This window comes from Lepidochelys kempii, chromosome 21 (genome assembly GCF_965140265.1).
Source record: "Lepidochelys kempii isolate rLepKem1 chromosome 21, rLepKem1.hap2, whole genome shotgun sequence".
Lineage (NCBI taxonomy): Eukaryota > Metazoa > Chordata > Testudines > Cheloniidae > Lepidochelys > Lepidochelys kempii.
The window spans coordinates 1,083,551-1,099,577 of NC_133276.1; the positions used below are offsets into that span (position 1 = coordinate 1,083,551).

The window sequence follows — 16,027 nt, forward strand, 5'->3', positions numbered from 1 at the left end:
AATGGAGTTTATGCAACCTCCATCCCTTGTTCTCTGTGACTGTGGGAACTAATGCATTTCATAGCAGCTAAATAGCACAGAGAAGGGCTCACCAAGGCTCCCATCCAGCAACATACCAATGAAACAATGGCCAGACTGGTCAGACCAATGGTTCATCTAGCCCTGTTTCCTGTCTTCCACTGAATGTATCCGATGAAGTGAGCTGTAGCTCACAAAAGCTTATGCTCAGATAAATTTGTAAGTCTCTAAGGTGCCACAAGTCCTCCTTTTCTTTTTGTCTTCCAACAGTGGCTGGTGCCAGGTGCTCCAGAGGGAATGAACAAAACAGGGCAATTATCAAGTGAAAGCAAAGCACTTAAATTCATGCATAACTTTAAGCACATTGGTAATCGCGTTGAATCTATGCACATACTTAAGTGCTTTGCTGGACTGGGGCCTATAACGTAGAGACAGCTGGAGGCCTTCCGAAGCTCAGCTTTCTCCCATTTTCTCCCATTTACGCTAGTGTTAGCTCTCTGTCTTCAAAATGAACCTCCAGCTATGTATTGGAATACAGTATGGAGAGCCCTGCTAATAATGCACTAATATATGTGTATATACTGTCCCTGCTGTGTTTATAATACAGCCTTTCATCTGAGGATCTCAGCACCCTTTACAAGGTTGGGTTAAGCCTCAGCATGCCCCTGTGAGGTTGGTGTTATCTCAAGCTTGCAGACAGAGAAACTGAAGCAGAAAGAAGTTAACTTGCTCAGTGTCAGGAAGTGAATCAATGTCAGTTGGGAACAGGACCCTGAGCCTGGGCGACTAACCCACTGGTCTGCCTAGCCAAACACACGGCCTGTCTTCCTAAATAAAGGCACTGCCCAGTCTGTGAACAGCTGCCACCAACAGCTAAGCATAGTTGCTTTTCTTTTCTTTTTGCTTGCAAAGATCCAGTCTTCTCATGGAAAGACCCTGTACCTACTGGACATTAATGATATGGCAGACTTTTCTTGGTGCTACATGGTAGATTATCTGTGTATTCAATCTGCTTTGATGTGAAGAAGAAGTTACTTGAGTTTTGATGTCCTATAGCTGTTACCAGATTTGGATCTTTCTGGCATGGTGAATGATGTTGATACACTTCGTTGCTATATGTAAATACACTGCAGGGACTGAACCTGTTTTGCATTAGCCCCTAATTGTACAGATATGTGTTTTGGTTCCTGCTTTGTAATTAAAAATAAATAATGGATTGGTTTAGCACCTCTGCGGCTTGGGGAATAGCACCATATGGTAGAGCAGAATTGCAGTACTTGGTTAATTTTCTGCTAATGGCCAGTGGGGCTGAATCACAAACGTGAGCAAAAAGGGTTGGCAGCTTACCAAAGAGATGGAAACCACGTTTAGATATCCAAAGCAAAGGAGAGGATCAGGGTCATGTTTATCAAGTTCACATGTTGCATTAAAATCTGGTGAGGAGGTGGGGGGTGGATCCATTGAGGACTTCTTTGGACAGCTCTCCCCATCCATTTTTTCTGTTCTATCTCAGGTGTAAGCATTTTTCCATCTTTCCTTTTTATTGGCCCATGTCCTGTTTTGAAATTTCTACCCAGGTCACTAGATAAACAGCTCTGTGGTTTTCTATCAAAGCAGCAGCTTCAGCTTCAGCTGCTAGGTCTCCAGCATATCTCCATTTATCTTCCTTGTGTTGCTTTTCACAGCTTTTGTCTGCTTTCTTATATGCCTCCTTTGCCTTTTCCAGTAGTTCTTTGGTCTTAGCATTCCGGAGTTTTCCGTTCAGTACTTTTCTTTCCTCAGTGAGAGGCCACATCTCTTGGTTTATCCACTTCTTGCTTTGTCTATTTTGATATCCAGTTGTGACGGCTGCAGCTTGAATCACAGTGTCTCTGAGCACTGCTCATTCTCCATCAGAACCAAGCTGTATCTCACCTTCCTCTGCCTCTGGCAGTGTCGCAGATCTGCCCCTTAGTTCCTGTTGGGATTTCTCACAGTACTCCTTTGTTTTCAGTTTTATACTCTTAATGTTCTCTACCACCTTCTGTTTAAAGCTGATCATCTCAATTTCAATTTCAGTTTAGCAGTGCAAGTGTTGTGGTCACTGCAGAATATCTACAGGATGATAGGATCTCATTCTGGGTCAGGTGACCTGATGCTCAAGCTAATGCAGATGTGCTCAACCTGAGTGTTCATATTGCCATCTGGTGAATTCCATGGTTCTTTGTATGAGAACAGGTTACTTGCAGAAATAAGATCAGAACCAAGCGCAGCTCAATGAGTCTCTCCCCATTTTGGTTGATGGTCCCCAGCTGATGCATCCCCATGCTCTTTCCATGTCTTGGTTGTCACAGCCTACTTTTAGCAATACAGGTTTCAGAGTAACAGCCGTGTTACTTTAGCAATACAGTTGCCCATCACCTAGCTGATGTTGCTAGGTCCCAAGTCTGGAATCCGGGGCATCAGTGAGAGCAGATTGATAGGTGTGGATGAGAAGTGCTGCAAGCAACAGAAGAAATATCTCATTTACTCAGGTCATAGTGACAACAAACCCTCTGCGGTAATACACTCATTATGGAAAAATCACCCATTAATTGGGACCTGACTCCAAACCAGAGTCCAAAAGATGTCAGTTGTACAGTGCTGTGCTCAAACAGGAACAGAGCAGTGGGGAAAGAGATGAGTTCTGCAATTGTATCCAAAGTGCGATTGACAGAATATCTAAACTATTCATTGTCTGCTAATAATTTTTTGTGGTTTGTGACTGGTTATCTAGCCACGTGGTTTGATGTCTGTTGGGTGAATGAAGCTTCTGAAGCAAAATAGTTAAAAATAATGAATTATGCAGTTGGATTAATCATAATTCAAGTTGAAATTCATGAAACATAATAAACTAGTGTCCAGACTCATGAAGAAGGAATAATTTCACCCTCTGAGTAACTGATGTAGAACTCAGAACACTTTTCACAAAGTTGTTAATGAGCCACTTTTCCAATTATTCTACCAGCTCTAGAACTCATGGAAAGGACCTCAAAGCCACATCCTTGAGTCAGTGGCATTCAGGCACTGGAGTCTATAAAAACACCCCAAGAAAGAATTACAGAGGGTGGGAAAAACTGCAGCTGCCTATGGAACAAGGGTGGTTTAGACTGAAAATGTGAGGTTGCCTTGTATGCTCATGGGCAGCCGAACATGATCCAGCCACTAGCTCCCTCCAGCCTCTCCCTAGAAAGCAGGTTGTCTCCATGCTTAGCTGGCAATAATTAGGTGGTTTTGATGTTATAATCTTATATAATTACTCTCAAAATATCCTCTGATTCATCCCAGCCTTTGAAGTCGGCGCTTTGCATTCCAATAAGCTCTCTCATTGAAGAAGCATCTTGTAGTGGTAAATTAAACTTTTCAGAAGTCATTTCTATGTAATTGAAACTTTGGTGTAGCTGACTCCAGTACCTGGTATCTCCACAGTGTTGTTGAACATTCTTTAGCAGGGACAAAGGGTGCTCTCTCTGTGTGTAGAGCTCTGCATCCCTGCGCCAATGCCCTTCCACCGGGGCCCTGCATGCTGGAGCCACTCTTCATGGTACTGCAGAGCCCCTGGATTTCCCAAGTGAGAATCTCAGTGGGAGTTAGAATCAGCCACAGGGAGCTAGGCTTCCAGGAAGGAGGGGTGGGGTTATAGAATCATAGAATCATAGAATATCAGGGTTGGAAGGGACCCCAGAAGGTCATCTAGTCCAACCCCCTGCTCGAAGCAGGACCAATTCCCAGTTAAATCATCCCAGCCAGGGCTTTGTCAAGCCTGACCTTAAAAACCTCTAAGGAAGGAGATTCTACCACCTCCCTAGGTAACGCATTCCAGTGTTTCACCACCCTCTTAGTGAAAAAGTTTTTCCTAATATCCAATCTAAACCTCCCCCACTGCAACTTGAGACCATTACTCCTCGTTTTGTCATCTGCTACCATTGAGAACAGTCTAGAGCCATCCTCTTTGGAACCCCCTTTCAGGTAGTTGAAAGCAGCTATCAAATCCCCCCTCATTCTTCTCTTCTGCAGGCTAAACAATCCCAGCTCCCTCAGCCTCTCCTCATAAGTCATGTGTTCTAGACCCCTAATCATTTTTGTTGCCCTTCGCTGGACTCTCTCCAATTTATCCACATCCTTCTTGTAGTGTGGGGCCCAAAACTGGACACAGTACTCCAGATGAGGCCTCACCAATGTCGAATAGAGGGGAACGATCACATCCCTCGATCTGCTCGCTATGCCCCTACTTATACATCCCAAAATGCCATTGGCCTTCTTGGCAACAAGGGCACACTGCTGACTCATATCCAGCTTCTCATCCACTGTCACCCCTAGGTCCTTTTCCGCAGAACTGCTGCCTAGCCATTCGGTCCCTAGTCTGTAGCGGTGCATTGGATTCTTCCATCCTAAGTGCAGGACCCTGCACTTATCCTTATTGAACCTCATCAGATTTCTTTTGGCCCAATCCTCCAATTTGTCTAGGTCCTTCTGTATCCTATCCCTGCCCTCCAGCGTATCTACCACTCCTCCCAGTTTAGTATCATCCGCAAATTTGCTGAGAGTGCAATCCACACCATCCTCCAGATCATTTATGAAGATATTGAACAAAACCGGCCCCAGGACCGACCCTTGGGGCACTCCACTTGATACCGGCTGCCAACTAGACATGGAGCCATTGATCACTACCCGTTGAGCCTGACAATCTAGCCAGCTTTCTACCCACCTTATAGTGCATTCATCCAGCCCATACTTCCTTAACTTGCTGACAAGAATACTGTGGGAGACCGTGTCAAAAGCTTTGCTAAAGTCAAGAAACAATACATCCACTGCTTTCCCTTCATCCACAGAACCAGTAATCTCCTCATAAAAGGCGATTAGATTAGTCAGGCATGACCTTCCCTTGGTGAATCCATGCTGGCTGTTCCTGATCACCTTCCTCTCATGCAAGTGCTTCAGGATTGATTCTTTGAGGACCTGCTCCATGATTTTTCCAGGGACTGAGGTGAGGCTGACTGGCCTGTAGTTCCCAGGATCCTCCTTCTTCTCTTTTTTAAAGATTGGCACTACATTAGCCTTTTTCCAGTCATCCGGGACTTCCCCGGTTCGCCACGAGTTTTCAAAGATAATGGCCAATGGCTCTGCAATCACAGCCGCCAATTCCTTCAGCACTCTCGGATGCAACTCGTCCGGCCCCATGGACTTGTGCACATCCAGCTTTTCTAAATAGTCCCTAACCACCTATGCATGGTGGCTCCTGGGTCCAGGATGAAGGGAGGTTCCTTGCCACATGGATCTCAGATCTGTAGTGCTTGGAAGGGGCCCTTGAGCCTCTCCCAGCGGGGTATCAGTGAAGTTTTCCTTGTGGAGATTTCTGCCCCACCCCTTGTGGGAAGGGAGAGCCAGCCATTGGAAGATATGCACACAGCTAAACCTTGCAGGAATACTTCATATAAAGCTATGCAGATCAAATTCTGCTCTCATTTACACTGGTATCAATCCAGATGAACTGCATTGACTCCTATGGAGATACTCCGGATTGAACCCAAGCATAACTGAGAACAGGATTCAGCCCACATTCTATGATAGGGAGCCGCCGAAACCAAGACTCCCTCCTCTACAGGCTGTAACAGTTTGAAAATGTGCCCTGCTCCTTTGAGACCATGCATGGTGCATCTGAAGCAGCCCCCCTGGGTTCCTGGGCTGCTGTCCCCAACAAGCCCAGCATTCCCTGGCACCTTTTGGTATCTCTGTGGCTACTGCCTAATGCTGCCCTGCACTGGGCAGTGAAAGGTCTGATATACTCCTGGGGAAAGAAAGTGATTGATTTGTTTTCTTTGCCTGGTCACACTGGCAAAGAACTCAGTAACTGGGGGGTCAGCTGCCTTTTACTAAGGTTTGCCCTGTTGTCTGTTCTAGGAATTGAAACGCTTGCTCTTCTGCAAGTCTCTCAGATGGCTGGGCTGTGAAGTACCTCACCTTGCCTGGAGGTATAAACCTGTGTTAGTTCCAGTTGCTACTGTGAGAAAGATACAGTGACTGGTGACATTTGCTCTTGTCATTCAAGTTACTGGTTGAACAGAAGCTGTTCTGAAAACCAAGTACACCCAGCTCAGAACCTGGGGACTTGTGGGGCCAAATCTCAGTTCGCATTGAATGCCATTTGCTGGCTGAGTGGCTGCTACATGGAGGCTCCATTCAGAGAGAGGCTGCTTTGCATTCCTTATTACAGCACACAAGATGGAAGAATGTCTGAAGGAGGATAAAGCTCTGTCCGGTTCCTAATTGTTTTCTGACCTGTTTTGCTACCGAGAACTTAATGAAATATCTCCCCATCAGTTGTGCCCCTCGCCTCTACCTGATGGGGGCTTGTTTCTACAGGAGCACAGTTTTGGTGCTTAACAACACATTCACATCAGGCATCCAGCCTGTTTGATGGCTTGTGAAAAGCAAATCAGCTGCAGTTAGACTTGGAAGCAACAGATGCAAATAACCTTTCTAGTTCAAGAATGTTTCAGGAGATATTTTCGTAGCTTGCAGACACCAAGAGAACACGGCCAGTTAATTAGAATTAGAAGCATTAAAAAGCTGGAAAAATACGCCCCCCCCCGGCCAACACCCTGAGAGCGAAGGGCTACGAGGTGCAGATGGATGCCCTGATTGTCGGACCCCTGCAACGAGCTTGTGCTGCGGACCTGTGGGATCGGTCGATGCTACGCACAGCTCATGCGGCGCCTCATGGTCTCAGACACCATCCGATGGTCCAGGGACATCTACATCGAACACATCACCGGCCACCAGCAGTACCAGGAGGTGTGAGCCAGTCCGACATCGTGCATCAACTATGGGAAAAGGACTGAGAGACTTTTTCCATTGGACCATATGAACGGGAATCATAAACTCACTGAACATTAAATCCCACCAAATGAGGGTAGATCCATCCTCATCATCGTATCTGCTCATTATACTCCACACCTGAACATAGCCATTATATGGACAACATATCCCCATAGCTCAATGTCTGTACTTTGACCTGTTAAACTTTTACCCCCAATCGGGGAGATTGCAGATTATTTATTCCTTACGCCACCCGCTCCTAAACCGAATTTCGCACCCCTTGATAATCTGTACCGTATTCCCTGATAACCAGTAACTTCTATGCCTAAACTCTGTACGGTTTTCTTTTTACTTCAACATTACCTTAATAAAATTATTAAATTTGAAGCCTAGGACACCACCCAAATGGAAACAAGTAGCCCAAGGACACAGCCACAAAACTATCAGCTGGTTGACTGGCACCTGACTCTAATGCCAACATTAGAGAGCAGGTGGGGGATACTTCTCACCCTGATTGGGCCCTATGCGGGCCTGAAGCTGGGAGTCCGCAGTCATAAGGGGGTCAAAGGTGATCAGATTTTCTTCTTAAATGCCCTGGTAAAAAGAGGTCTTCATTTCGCATTGCTTTCATCCCCCTCTCTGAGCCTTCCAGAGCTTAGTCCAAGCTGGGTTCCTGCTTCTGCAGGACCCACTCCCTATTACCCAGGTGGTCTGTGATTGCTGTTCCTTGGGGTGCTCTTCTTTTCCTCTTGTTAACATTATGCTTCTATCCCATATTTTCCCTGCTTCCTTGGGTGTCTCTGCACAGGTCACAAGGCAGAGCTCCAATGGCCAATGTCTGTGTATAGCTGAGGTTTAATGGATAAATTCAAGGTGAGCTCTTCTCTTTCATTAACCCATTTGTGCCTGAGATTCCAAGCAGCTCCCTGTGCACAGATAGCAAAGCCCAGCTGGTGGTGCTTGGTGGAAAAAGAATTAAATTGCCAGTTGGTGTGTGTCCCACATGGGCTGCCATAGCAGCAGAGCGTCTTTGCCTCTCCCCTAGCCATATGCTCTCATAGTAATCTGACAAAAACCCACAGTCTGATTGCCAAAAGCTCTAGAGATAGACCCATACATCTTCATAGCTGCTATTGTAACAGAGAGGTGCTGAATGACAGAGGGGCCCTCACAGGACTCCGCCAGGCCCTGCCGTGTCGGTAGGGGGGGTGGCTGGCTTGCTGTACTAGCATCCTTCCCCAGGGACAGTGGGCACAGTGCAGCCAAGACTCTGCCGTATTGCTTTGTAAGGTTTTTGTAATGACTTGTGCTGTCCAAGGTCACTTGACAGGTTTTTGTGAAGACTAATTAGATAACGTCTTTGCAGAGCTGGGAAGGTGCTGTCTTATACAAACTACTTTTATCGATCAGTCTCACTGACTTGAAAGTATCCAAATGCTTCGGAATCACATCAAGACAAAGGGCTCTGAGGTTATTTCGTAAAAGGAGCCACCTGAGATATTCTCACTCTTCCTGCTCTCCTGTAATGAAACGGTGGAGTTTGGTGTTCCTCAGCAGGTGGCTGTCACATCCCAGTAGAGCTCCGAGCCAGTTCTTCATCTGAAAGAAAATCTTAGCTGGGAATGCAGCAGCCACACCTGCTCCCGGTGCCAAGACTTTTCATCTCTCACTAGGCCATTTGCAATGTTACCAGGCAAGAAGCATTCCCAAGAGAGATGCGCTCTCTCTCTCATTCTCAACACACAGAGTCCAGGCCAACTAGAAAGTTGTACTGTCACAAGCTCGGTCCGTGTAGTGCCACCAACAAACCTGTTTCTGCAGCGTGCATCCCACTTAGCGCATTCTGTCCACACAGAGTCCAGTTGCATGGCAAAAGCGTGGTGCACAGTTGGTAGGCATCCCACAGTTCCCTGGGAGGCATGCAGGCATTCCACAGTACACAATGACAGTTTCCCACGTGGCTAGAATGACCCAGAGATGCTACAATGTTGTGTGAGCTACCAAATTTCTTTTCTTTTCTCTCTCGGGGAGGGTTGGGTAAAAAGCTAAATTATAGCTAGTGATATAGTCAGTAGAGCTCTTCACATCAGACTAAGAATCATCTATGAATCTTAATGATGGTGAAAGCTACTTCAAAGTAATAAAAGTCAGGGTTGCCGTAATTAGCCCAGCATTGTCTTGCGGTGAATAGACTGGTGTAATTGGGGCTTTGTCTGGAGCGTTAATTCGTTTTCTGTTTGGACTCTGCTAATTATCTCCATTGGTAACTCAAGCCTGGGGAGCATAAAATCACCAGGGACATAAAAACTGCATTTTAATCACACCATATCCTCCTAACATGTTTTCAAGGTGAAACAAAACGGACCATTTATTGATGAGCTGTTTTCAGGGTCTTCAGAAGGCATTGGGCCTGGGCAGGGGGTCTGGAGGGAGGGGGGCAGGAAGGGCTTTGACAAACCCAACAAAGGCTCTCCCTTTGCCTCTGCAAATAGCACAGACTTGCTTTTAGATTGAAGGTGGAAATCTCCAAACTGTCCTGTCTGCCCACAGGGTCCATCCCATCTCCTGGGCACCCCTCCTGGAAAAGACCCACAAGATGGAATAGAGAATGGAAACCTTCCCACAGGTTTGTTGGTTGGTTGGTTTTCTTCCTTTTGAGTAAATCCTGCAGGGTTTACTAGACAAATCAATCACAGGAATGTAATTCTCTAGACAGCTACAGATAACTAGAGAAGAGAGATCATTCTCAGTTCAGTTTGAACGATTCTAGCACCATTTCTCTAGAACCCTGTTACATTCCTCTAGGGCTCTATTGGTTTAAACTCATTAAATTCTATAGGCTGTTTCCATGACAAAGAGATTTCTTTATTGGACATTTCAGTGTGTGAGTCTCCAACCAAACATTATCCCAGTGTCGCTGAGACTGGAAGTTGCGGTTGCCAAGTAGAGACCCTGAGGATGGCCTGCTCTCAGATGCCCAGGCTTCTAAGCCAGGTTCCTGCCCCCCTGTACGGTGAGCCCATGACATGGCCCTTGCGCGGCTCTCCCAGTCACCCCTGCTTCTGACTGTGCCAGGCGCCGTGTTGTCGTGCTGAGGCAGCAGCTGATCATGTGCTCCATTTCTCAGGAAGGAGAGAATGCTCTGGGGCTCTGGACTTGCTGCTGTTTCCTTGGCTTTTTGGAGGCCATCTCCTCCTCCTTGTTTTTTACTTGCATCGGCCACCAGAGTGGCTAAGCTCTGTCTCTGCCAAGGTCTCCAAACCAGCGTTCCCATTCCAGGACTGCGTGCTGCAACCAAGGTCAGGCCTGGCGTCAGTGGCAGCCTCTGGCTGGGGGATGGCATGTGGATGTGACACCTTCTCAGCAGCCATGAGCAGCCCTGGATCAGGAGCCAGGGACATTGCTTGTAAGGGGAGCCAGCTGGCCACAGGTACTTCCCAGCAGGGTCACTGGCTGCACATGGGAGCAGGTAGGTGACACAGAGGCCACTTGGCAAGGTGTTGGAGGAGCAGTTTGCACTGACTTTTGTATCGGGGTGCCAGCCCACTGACACTGTGGGGCTATCCTGTGAGCTGCTTCACTTGGGCTGCCTCCTCGGCAGCAGACCCCAGGGAGCTATGCCACTCTCTGCAAAGAGCAATGCCTGATTCATGATGCTGGTTTGGTTTGGGTCTGGCTGGGAAGTGACTTAGGGGAGATAGACCGCGCCCTCTGAGATCAGTCGCTAGTGCAGGCAGCTGGGGGCATCTGGCAGCTTGACGGTGGTTCTGCAGCGTAGCTAGAGCTTCTTAGCACCTGTACAGAAACCGGGCAGAAAGAGGGGGCCAGCTACTGCAGCGACCCTGCATGCAAGGGGCCTACAGGGAGCTCTGTGCACCAGTCCCAGCAGGATTCTGAGTGTGCTGTGTCCATTGGACAGAGGGAGCAAAAGGGACCCAGAGCTTCCTAGGGTGGCTCCAGCTGCCTTCACACAACATGCGCCGCTCCTGAGCTGCACCCCTCTGGCCACTGTCTCCCACGCTGCTCTGTTAAAGTGACAGCTACTTCCGCAGGAAAACAAGAGCGCACAGTGGTGTTTCGGTGATGAGCTGATCCAGGCTCTTCATTGGCTCAGAGGACTCGTCTGATTCATTGTTTTTCTTAGTGTCAGGAGGCAGATATGGGATATCAGAGACAAAATTGACTCAGTTTCTTTGATGTTTTAACTGTTCCTCCTACTGCATAAACAGTGAGAAAAACTCATTTAGCAGCAGCTTCCTCTGTACCACCTGGCCTCCTCCAGCCAGTGAACATCCCCTCACCCCTTCTCAAAACCAAAGCACATTAATTATGGTCCAACTCCATCAAATTAATATTTGTTTGTTAAATCTGTTCTCAGATAATCCAATGTCATCTTCAAACAAGCTGATGTTTTTCTGAGGCCGGCTCTTTTTTTAACACCATCTGTAAACTCCTGGTCCCATCCTCCTTTGTTTTAGGTGAGCTGCCAGAGGAAGGATTTCGGAGCTCATGCATAAAAGCATCTCTAAATCCTGTCAAATCTTGTGAATGCCAGCTCAGCAAGGAGACGTGTGGAGCCATCTCAAATAGGCAACAAGTTTTCAGAGTTGATGATTCATTAATTCTGAAACTTTTCATTAACAGCTATGGTGTGTTAGCAGATTTGTGAGTCCTACATAATTCCATGGCATGAAAGAAATGTCTTAGGAGAAGTTTCCTGCAACACAACCACTTCTATCAGTGATAGATTCTGCATTGCAGCTCTGCTTATTTCCCTTATAGCATCATGCACTGTAGGTAGTTTAAATAATCAAAAGGAGGGAATGCACATTAAGGGGAGGAATTATGATTATTACTATTTTGAGTTTCCTGATGGTAAATCCAAAAAGCAGCTTTGTCCTGATGCAGCCAGGCTGGGCTGTTGCATTTTGTAACTCTTTTCCTTTTAAAACTTCCTGTCAGACAGCTGAACTGTCTGAGGATTTGCTCTCTCATTTCTGCTGTCCCCTTGCAGGGTGATATGGATACTTCTCATTCAGCCTCAGGGCCTTAGCTCAGGGCCAGCAACAAATGTCCTTATTTTTGTTGCTAATCATAGGAATAATAATAAGGATAAAGATGCTTTCAGGGGATGCACCACATGGTAACCTCGTGTTGTTGATGCTAATATACTGTGTGTTCATATCTATATCTCCAGGCTTAGGGCTAGAGACTTCTGACAAGGATTTGAAGGAACTGTAGTGGAAACTATTTCTTCATTTAAAAAACCATTTGCAAAGGAAAGTGCCAGAAAAGGAGCAACAAAGACACATTTTCAAACAACCCAACTCCTTATGTTTTCATAGAATATTAGGGTTGGAAGGGACCTCAGGAGGTCATCTAGTCCAACCCCCTGCTCAAAGCAGGACCAATCCCCAATTTTTGCCCCATATCCCTAAATGGCCCCCTCAAGGATTGAACTCACAACCCTGAGTTTAGCAGGCCAAAGCTCAAACCACTGAGCTATCCCTCGTACAGAACTGTGTTTGACACTGAGAACCCTGAGAAAAATTCTAGGACTTAGTTCAAAATACAGTAGATCGGTGTCTCGGAACTCTGTGATGTTGAGAACACAATTAGCCAAGTCTCCTAGGAAGCTCCGCCATCTGTCTTGCAATTCTATTTATTATTAAATGAGACTAAACCCATTCACTCACCAGCCCATGACATGCCCTTTCTCCCGAGGCTCTGATTGCAGTGGCTTGAATAAGATAATCTGTACAGTCTGACTCAGACATGGACTGTTCATGGGGCTGCCGAAGGAGAGTAGCTGAGTGCAGGAGGTTTCCAGTATTCAGAGAGGTGGGAGGTGGGTGCTTATTCTCTCCACGTCCTGCTCCTTCACTCACTGGCAGCTTTTACATGCCTCCTTCAAGGCAATTAACCTGTGGGTAGCAAAGAAGCTTTCCCCAGCTCTCCTAGACAGCCTGCAACCTAGATAGTTAATGCAATTGGGATGCAGCTCCTAGGTGTTAATACAATTAAGATACATGGAACACTGGGAACCACAAAAAGCTGTATCTCCTGAAGAGGTTTCTTTACCTCAGTGGCGCTAGCTTATTGATATCCAGATGTCACATTGTGTATATATGACACTTGTTTGAGAATTGTTTGTTTATTTCAACTGATGTTAAAAATCATGTAGATCCAATAGCAGTTGTGTTCCCAAATAGCAAGCCAGCGACAGCTAACAATATGAACAGGTTCCCTCATTATGCCAACAAAGTGATTTTCTTTATTTCATTTTTAGATTCAGGTGTTTTGTCAATATGAACATTTAAACCCCCTTCATTTTTTATAGATTTTTTTTCTAGCCTTTAACATCAAAGATCTAATTATGGCTAGATCTAAAGTAAAACATAGAATCAAAGGGAATAGAACTCATGGAAAGACCTTGTATTTTATGGTGAGACATATTTCAAGGCCTATTTCTATAACAGCTGCAATGAAGAACAGATGCAAGTTGCCTGGATTGTCTGATAAAGGCTCAGCTGCCCAATAACAGGTTTGGAGTGATTTATTTTTAAATTGCAGTTTTGGGGTGAATTAAGAACCTTTTAGAGCTCCTGAAAGTGAGAAGTGGTTGGCATTATCTAGATTTAGGCATAGTGCAAACAGGTATTGTACACTCATACACATTTATGCCAATTGTAAAAAATAGCAAATAAATAGCAAATAAATAAATTTCTACCAATGCACTTCAATCTCAACCAGCAATAAAAAGGCTGGTTTGAAAACAGCACACTCTCCGGATTCTCCGTTGTGTGTGACAAGCCCAGCGGTAGCAGAAAATAACAATTTTCTGGGACTGTAGGCAGGGAGGGTTCTGATCAGCCCCAGCTCTCCCATCCAGCTGCTCTCTGTGTCCTGTCCTCACGTCTCTTTATTCTGTGCAACTCTCCTGTTTATTGTTACAACCTCTGTATACTTTGCTCCTTCCCTGAGACATTGTACTCACCCGCCCTCCTCCTAGGGTGTCTCTTTACCTGTTCTTGTCATTATCCGTCCCAGTCCGTCTCTCCCTCTTTCCATCATTCCTTCTCTTCCCTCAACACCTGTCCTGGGAGAGCGGGAGAGTCCTGCCCAGGGGTGGCCACAGTTATGGTTGCTCTCTCAAGGGCTGTTCCAACCAATGAAAGCCTCTGTCTCTTTGCTTCCTGGAGCTGGTTTGAGCTCCATTGTGCTGGCCCCTTTGGTAGAGCAGAGGCCTGGCACTCCTCACACAGATATGGTTCGAGAGAACTGGGCAAGGAGCTCAGAGTCTGCCCCGCAGTGCAGTGTGGGGAAAGTAGGCAGGTACCCAGTGGGTCTCGTTAGTTCCACTTCACACCAGATGGTTTGAACGTCCAGCAGATGCTTCTGTTATATTCCTTCGAGTATCTCGATGGCTTGATTGGGTTTGTGGTATTCAGCAAGTGTTATTTTTAGTTCTGTAAATACCTTAACAATACTGACAGGTTTCAGAGTAGCAGCCGTGTTAGTCTGTATCCGCAAAAAGAAAAGGAGTACTTGTGGCACCTTAGAGACTAACAAATTTATTTGAGCATAAGCTTTCGTGAGCTACAGCTCACTTCATCCGATGCATTCAGTGGAAAATACAGTGGGGAGATTTATATACACAGAGAACATGAAACAATGGGTATTACCATACACTCTGTAATGAGAGTGATCAGGTAAGGTGAGCTATTACCAGCAGGAGAGCGGGGGGGGGGGGGGAATAAAACCTTTTGTAGTGATAATCAAGGTTATTAATTTCCAGCAGTTGACAAGAACGTCTGAGGAACAGTGTGGGGAGGGGAATATACAGGGGGAAATAGTTTTACTTTGTTAATGACCCATCCACTCCCAGTCTTTATTTAAGCCTAAGTTAATTATATCCAGTTTGCAAATTAATTCCAATTCAGCAGTCTCTCATTGGAGTCTGTTTCTGAAGTTTTTTTGTTGAAGAATTGCCACTTTTAGGTCTGTAATCTACTGACCGAAGAGGTTGAAGTGTTCTCCGACTGGTTTTTGAATGTTATAATTCTTGACGTCCGATTTGTGTCCATTTATTCTTTTACGTAGAGACTGTCTAGTTTGGCCAATGTACGTGGCAGAGGGGCATTGCTGGCACATGATGGCGTATATCACATTGGTAGATGTGTAGGTGAACGAGCTTCTGATAGTGTGCCTGATGTGATTAGGCCCTATGATGGTGTCCCCTGAATAGATGTGAACATAGTTGGCAATGGGCTTTGTTGCAAGGATAGGTTCCTGGGTTAGTGGTTCTGTTGTGTGGTGTGTGGTTGCTGGTGAGTATTTGCTTCAGGTTGGGGGGCTGTCTGTAAGCAAGGACTGGCCTGTCTCCCAAGATCTGTGAGAGCGATGGGTCGTCCTTCAGGATAGGTTGTAGATACTTGATGATGCGCTGGAAAGGTTTTAGTTGGGGGCTGAAGGTGATGGCTAGTGGTGTTCTGTTATTTTCTTTGTTGGGCCTGTCCGGTAGTAGGTGACTTCTGGGTACTCTTCTGGCTCTGTCAATCTGTTTCTTCACTTCAGCAGGTGGGTATTGTAGTTGTAAGAATGTTTGATAGAGATCTTGTAGGTGTTTGTCTCTGTCTGAGGGTTTGGCGCAAATGCGGTTGTATCGTAGAGCTTGGCTGTAGACAATGGATCATGTGGTGTGGTCTGGATGAAAGCTGGAGGCATGTAGGTAGGCATAGGTTTCAGAGTAGCAGCCGTGTTAGTCTGTATCCGCAAAAAGAAAAGGAGTACTTGTGGCACCTTAGAGACTAACCAATTTATTTGAGCATAAGCTTTTGTGAGCTACAGCTCACTTCACTGGATGCATTCAGTGGAAAATACACTGCACATCTACCAATGTGATATAGATGTTCCTCAGACGTTCTTATCAACTGCTGGAAATGGCCCACCTTGATTATCAGTACAAAAGGTCCCCTCTTCCCCTCCACCCTCCCTCCTGCTAGTAATAGCTCACCTTACCTGATCACTCTCATTACAGTGTGTATGGTAACACCCATTGTTTCATGTTCTGTATGTATATAAATCTTCCCACTGTATTTTCCACTGAATGCATCGGATGAAGTGAGCTGTAGCTTATGAAAGCTTCTGCTCAAATAAATTTGTTAGTCTC

The 16,027-nt window shown here is 46.0% G+C and overlaps 1 protein-coding gene across 5 annotated transcripts in view; it reads left to right on the top strand.

The window, feature by feature from the left end:
• The window catches only part of SYT6 (synaptotagmin 6), a 94,889-nt gene that overhangs the window by 26,324 nt on the left and 52,538 nt on the right, over window positions 1-16,027 (top strand). For 2 of the 5 annotated variants that reach the window (XM_073320217.1, XM_073320218.1), the window contains exon 2: window positions 9,406-9,481. The exons of the other annotated variants lie outside the window; for them this stretch is intronic. In XM_073320217.1, coding sequence (XP_073176318.1) covers window positions 9,464-9,481 — 18 coding nt within the window. In that variant the 5' untranslated portion in view covers window positions 9,406-9,463. The remainder of the gene's footprint in view (window positions 1-9,405; window positions 9,482-16,027) is intronic. 5 annotated transcript variants of the gene reach the window in all.